We start from the raw sequence: 5,643 nt of genomic DNA, 5'->3' as shown, positions 1-5,643 counted from the left end.
CTCCCTCTCACGGTGCTCAGGTGTTGCAGGGCATCCGCCGTGGGAGCGCGTGGTCGCCGTGGCGAGCTTGCACTGGGGCTGCGTGGCGAGCGTGTACGCCGCACGGGAGCGCATGCAAAGGCATGGGGATCTGGCTCTCATTGCGCGGCGGCAGCTGGCAGATCGGATCTCGGGGTGGCGACCTCGATTGGTGGCGCGCGGTGCAGCCTGCCTGGCGGACGACACCCGTAGGTGCAGATGGGGGGCCTTCCACGGCTGTGTGGGCGACGTGGAGGTGGCGGCGCTGCAGCAGCTCCTCGATGGCCGACCGAAGTTCCATGGGAGGCGTCATCTCCGACTCGATTCCGGTTCGTGCTGGCCACGGTGCTTAGTGATCACGGTCGACGCCAGTACTGCTTGGAAGGATCTGGCGGGTGGGCAAGGATCCGGGGGAAACTCCAGGCCGGCGTGGCGGCCGCACCAAAGTCGACGTCCTCGACGCAGATTCCCTTCCTAGAGGCTTCGGTGTGGATCCTACGCCCCCCACCTCTGCCATGGGCGTAGGCGAAAGCCTCTGTTCCTCTGTTTGGGCGATGATGGCACTTTGGTGATGTGTTCCTTCCTGAAGGCATCGGCCGGGGACTGCTCAGGGTGGTGGGGTTGTTGGTAGTTCGGAGTCGACGCGAGATGGCATGTAGATGGAGCGGTATGACATCAACCATATCATCGACGGTGGGTCTCGGCGGCATGGCGCAGTGGGGACTCGGCGTCCTATGGGCGGAGATGGACTCACGCAGGAGGAGGAAGCTGTCTGGCGTCATGGTGGCGTTGATGGCAGAGAGGTCTGGCAAGGTCGGTGCATCAGTTTTGCTCTGAGGATGGACCGATGGAAGATGGAGGTGACGGTCCTTGCAGCGTGCGGTGCTCACTGGGAGTGTGGCGGACCGGTGTGTGACCCAATCCAAGTAGTGGCTTGGATGGGACACCTGGCTTTAGATGTTAGTCTTTGGTGCGATGTTTGTTTGGTATTAGGCGCGGACATTCGACACACGTTCATCAAGAGGATTGGAGTAGCAACAGCGTTGCCAAGATGGTGGCTTCAGGCTTATTGATATATCATCTTATAGGTCTTTGTGAATAATTAATAATATGGCTGCATGCATCGGCCAGACGCAGAGGCCGGGGATACATCCTCATTTTCTTAAAAAACATACTCATATGAGTGCACTCTTTTTAATTAGACCGGACACCTTTCTCTTTCATGAATGTTGTACCATGGGAGTAGCACCTTGCATTATCCGAAGTTTCCGATCTCTCTCTCTCTCTACCTCTGTCTCTCTCTCTTTTGGGTGTTCTATAGGTTCCAACACGAATGATACTGACACATAATGTCAAAGGTGTCTGCAGCAGAAAAATAAATTGCCATAAAAATGTTAATACAATGAAATTTTAGTTAAATTTTTTGTTAGGGGCGAATAGGATTTGTTTCTTTTGTCAAAAAGATTAAGATAATACGTATCCCCGTGTGTGCGACGCTGCATGTTTTGTCCACACCTTGTTGTGTGCATGCTCCATGTTTTCTGCCGGCAAAGACATCCTGGCAAGCAACCGGTCCGTCAGCTGCACGCTGCAATCGGATGCAGTGTCCACAAGTTAGAACGTGCCACACGAAAAAAAGTCAAAGAAAGAAAACATTCCAAAAAAAGTCAAAGAAACAAAACATCCACACTCGTGACCACGGTCTGCAGGCCATTCAGAGATAAGGACAGCCGTGCTGGCCGGACGTGAACAGCCCCGTGACCATACCATCTTCCCTGGTAACCCCCACCCAACACAGACTCATAGTTCCCCTTCATCTCAATCTTCACAGCCAGCGTCCGTTAGCAAAAATGGAGGAGAACGACGGTGCAGCGCACCCCGATGGTGGACACAGGTGAGTTACTCATGCGCACGCCCGTTAATGTCCTTCTTCATTGTCTCTTCGAATCATGTAACAATTTCCTTGCCGTATTTTCAGCGATAGATCCAGTGATAGGTGAAGTCCCCGTGGATTATATCCTTTCCACAAACACGAGTTAGATACCCTCGTTTCAAAACCCAATCGACATTGATCTGGTCAAAGAAGAGAATGACAGCAAACCAGCAGAAGACCCCGTGCTGCCGATGCTACCGGCCACTGGATGGATAAGACGTTAGAGGTAACCCTCTCAATACAAGAATATGCAGCGATTTACATATCGGTTTTCGCTCTGATTTCCTTCATCCTAATCACGACTATATATAAAAGAACTAGTATGATGCTACAGATTTGTACTGAAGTCATAACATTAACAAGACAGATGGTCATTATTCAAGCGTCCTTCTCTGTAGCAGTATCTTTGGTAGTCACACAGAAAACTAATAGAGCTGGCCTATTTCTTACTTTCTTTGGCGTACAGAAACAGATAGGGTAATCCTTTTCGGGCACCAGTGGAAGGACATCAGAGTGCGATAGAGCGTGCAATTGAAGAAGCAACAAAACTTAGTAAAAGTTGTTTTTTAACCAACTGTTGGCATGGTGTTCAATTCTGAACAAGAGGCTTATCAGTTTTACAACGCATATTCATGGGAGATTGGATTCGGCATCAGGCGGGGAAACAAATACGTCAATGATCAGAATTGCAAATCAAAGCAAGACATTCTCTGTTTCTGCAAGGTTAGCACCAATTTCGAATTCCTCTTAATCAGGTCAACAAAATATATTTCCTTGCTAAGCCATGCTCATTTGTCATCTTTATGCAGGGCAAGGAAACCAATGTGTTACCTCCTGAACCTAAGAGATCTAAGGGGAGGCCAAAAACAAAACGATTGAGATCTGCTATAGAGATAGCTGTTGAGAAGAATAAAAGGAAGTGCTCTATATGTGGGTCTGACACCCATGCCACTAAATCATGCCCGTGTATTGGAAGTTGGAGCAGCTGACCCAATGGATTCATACACTCCGGACATGGTGTATGGCGGGGAAGCGCAGACTCTTCAAGAGGAAGATACTACACTTCAAGATGTCGTTGACACCGCAGGGGAAATTGAGCATACACCAAGGCCAAGCAAGACAAGAAAAACAACCCCCCGGTGAACCCAAATCACCGTCTGCTACACAAAGCTGCAAGAACTGTGGGGTACCCGGCCACTACAAGAGCACATGCCCAACATATGATGGTCCCAAGAAGCCACCTAAAGAGGTTACATGCACAAAATGTAAGCTCGGAGGTCACTACGAAACAACATGCGGGGGGCAAACAACATACAAGTGCAAGAAATGAGTTTGTCATCGGCATGCACGTCACTTCATCGAGAGGTAGAATCAGGGGGCGACATGTGCTTTGTCAAGTTATGCACTTTCTTATTGTCTGTTATCATTCAGAACTAATTATTTTTCTTCTCGACTCGTAATGCTATCTAATTAATGTTCGTTCTTAGGAACTATTTAGCGGGAATTAAGCTTTTTTACCATGTACTTTTTTCAGTGGGATATTTGTAATGCGAGATTTCTTGACTGGATGATGTATACCATTTTAATCATGATTTTTTTGAGATGTCAAAAATATGTACTAACCCATTAATAAGCACAATCAATGCCAAACACTTCCTCCGTTGTAGTGTCCGCCCCATTTCCCTACGAAAATAGCAAACAAACAACCATTTGCGTTGTTTTATTTTGATATTACGAGAAAAGATCTGTCTATTCATTGACAGTGAAGGCAGTTAAAAGAATACGAGAAGTGAACGTTACATCCATGTGCATAGATCACAAAGTGACTGCTATGACGACTTGAGCTAGCAGAAGGCGTGCCGCTGGGATTGCCCTCCACACGCCCTGCGACGAGGCTAGATGGACCGCCGGGATGGCGGCTAGTACATTATTCTATCATTACAGAGTTGTCGGCTCCTTGTCTTCATAAGCAAGAAGCAAAGTCGCTTAACATAAATGATCAAAATAGGAAGGACAGACTGAATCCCAATTCATGGTGAACCGGAAACGGTTTTCGTGCCATGACAGAAAGGAGCACTAGCCGTTGAATGGGCACTTGAAGTGATGTTTGTCGATGGTGGTGAAGAGATTCCCAATGGCGACATGAGCTCCGATGACAGCCCTACGCCGAACAGGAGGTCAGATGTGCTGACATTGACGGCAATAGATGGTCACATAAATAGGCACGTATCGAAGTTGATCTTCGTCGGCACCATTTCAGACCTTTTTAGAGAAAATGATGCGCTGTTTTCAAGTTCTCTGTTAGCAACGAAGGGGTCAGATAACAAAACAAAAAATATATCAGTAAGTAGATTAGTGGATCTCTGTGGCTCTTGTGTCAACTACATTATCCTAAGCCGATAGAAGACCCGAAGCACAGAGTCAAACAGAGAGTTGCCGCTACTATGCACTGAAATACAGTGCTCTGTAACAAAGAAGCAGCCTCTCGCCGATCCCTATCTGCATGACGTAGTCTAGCCTGAATACACATCAGAGAATCAATTATGAAACATCCATACTGGGTTTAACATGTCGAAGGTGAAATAAATTTACGCACACTCACCTGCTTTCTCAGATCCAAGTGAACGTAGATGCAAGAAAGGAAGTGGTGCGTGATGTCGTTGTAGTTAGTAGCAATCCTGAAATATCATTTTCATTACACACGAGCAGCTGAATGATCTACATTTTGAGTGAATTACCGCCTAAGTGGTCACAGGTTACTAAAAGAACCGTACCTGACGGGGTATACGCGTATGTGCACGCCATGAGTACCACCCCGGATACCACCATTCAAAACAATATATTCACCATCTCTGAGATTGGGAAAAGTAAACAACAAATCATGTAAATGTGCCATCGATGATAATAGCAAGAACAAAAACTGCAGTCAGTCAAAAAAATTACTTAGCAGTGTCCATCGAACGCAGGAACTCCGACTCCACTGTCCTGAAAAGCAACATTTTTTTACCAGATCAGACCAAGGAAGCTACTATCTTTTGACATAGAAAAAATATAGTTCAAGTGAATACCATATCCTGGCCTTAACCCTGCCAGTACCGTCGTCGAAGTCAAAGATAATTTCGCTGTCCAAGTCACGACGATTCTGCATCACACCAACAAAACGCCCCTTCATTAAGAAACGACATCGTTATACATTTACGACGGGCGTTTGGTTCGACAGTTTTGCTCCGTCTCCCGATTACACCGCTTAGGCTGGTCATAATGGGCAAGAACATAAGCTAGTAACTTACACACTTTTCTAAACTATGTTACTACCTTCATAGTGGGTAGGAACATCTATATAGTGTCATGCAACAATATATTTATTAGGTTATAGACTCATTGTTTCTTGGAGTGTGTGATGTTCCGATAACTTAACTAGTTACCACAAGCACCTCTCTCTTCATTAAATATGTGCCACATAAGCAAAGTTGTATTAGAGTGTGTGATGTTACTCATAAGTTCCTCTCCATTGTGACCAGCCTTAGCGAAGACGTTACCAGCGTTTGGTACGGCTGGGCCGGTTTCAATCGCCGTGTAATCAGATACGCCGCTTCGTAAAGCCCAAAACGGGGTATACCTCGTGGGAACCGAAAACGCCCGATCTCCTTTTCCGCTCGCCCGCGACCTCGCCTGTCGCCTCCAGCAGGATT

The 5,643-nt window shown here is 46.9% G+C and overlaps 1 protein-coding gene and 1 long non-coding RNA gene across 4 annotated transcripts; one reads left to right on the top strand and one right to left on the bottom strand.

Moving 5' to 3' along the window:
* The first annotated feature begins 1,798 nt into the window (after positions 1 to 1,798).
* LOC119293630 lies at positions 1,799 to 3,512 on the top strand. Its single transcript, XR_005143160.1, has 4 exons — positions 1,799 to 1,912; positions 1,997 to 2,177; positions 2,418 to 2,674; positions 2,761 to 3,512. It is a non-coding gene; the product is annotated as an uncharacterized LOC119293630 (long non-coding RNA).
* A 236-nt stretch (positions 3,513 to 3,748) lies between these two features.
* On the bottom strand, positions 3,749 to 5,142 carry LOC119293629 (replication protein A 32 kDa subunit B-like). 3 transcript variants are annotated; one of them, XM_037572029.1, is made up of 7 exons: positions 5,020 to 5,142; positions 4,895 to 4,936; positions 4,726 to 4,803; positions 4,554 to 4,629; positions 4,337 to 4,469; positions 4,214 to 4,249; positions 3,749 to 4,112 (listed from the first exon to the last, which is right to left on the bottom strand). In XM_037572029.1, the coding sequence occupies exons 1-5, from the start codon at positions 5,121 to 5,123 to the stop codon at positions 4,338 to 4,340; spliced, it is 432 nt and encodes a 143-aa protein (XP_037427926.1). In that variant the 5' UTR covers positions 5,124 to 5,142; the 3' UTR covers positions 3,749 to 4,112; positions 4,214 to 4,249; position 4,337. The 3 variants fall into 3 exon arrangements, with proteins under 3 accessions (XP_037427926.1, XP_037427925.1, XP_037427924.1); XM_037572028.1 differs by having other exon boundaries at positions 3,749 to 4,249; XM_037572027.1 differs by having other exon boundaries at positions 3,749 to 4,469.
* Positions 5,143 to 5,643: the final 501 nt, after the last annotated feature.

This window comes from Triticum dicoccoides, chromosome 4B (assembly GCF_002162155.2).
Source record: "Triticum dicoccoides isolate Atlit2015 ecotype Zavitan chromosome 4B, WEW_v2.0, whole genome shotgun sequence".
NCBI classification, from domain to species: Eukaryota; Viridiplantae; Streptophyta; class Magnoliopsida; order Poales; family Poaceae; genus Triticum; species Triticum dicoccoides.
This window is presented reverse-complemented; position numbering and strand designations above follow the sequence as displayed.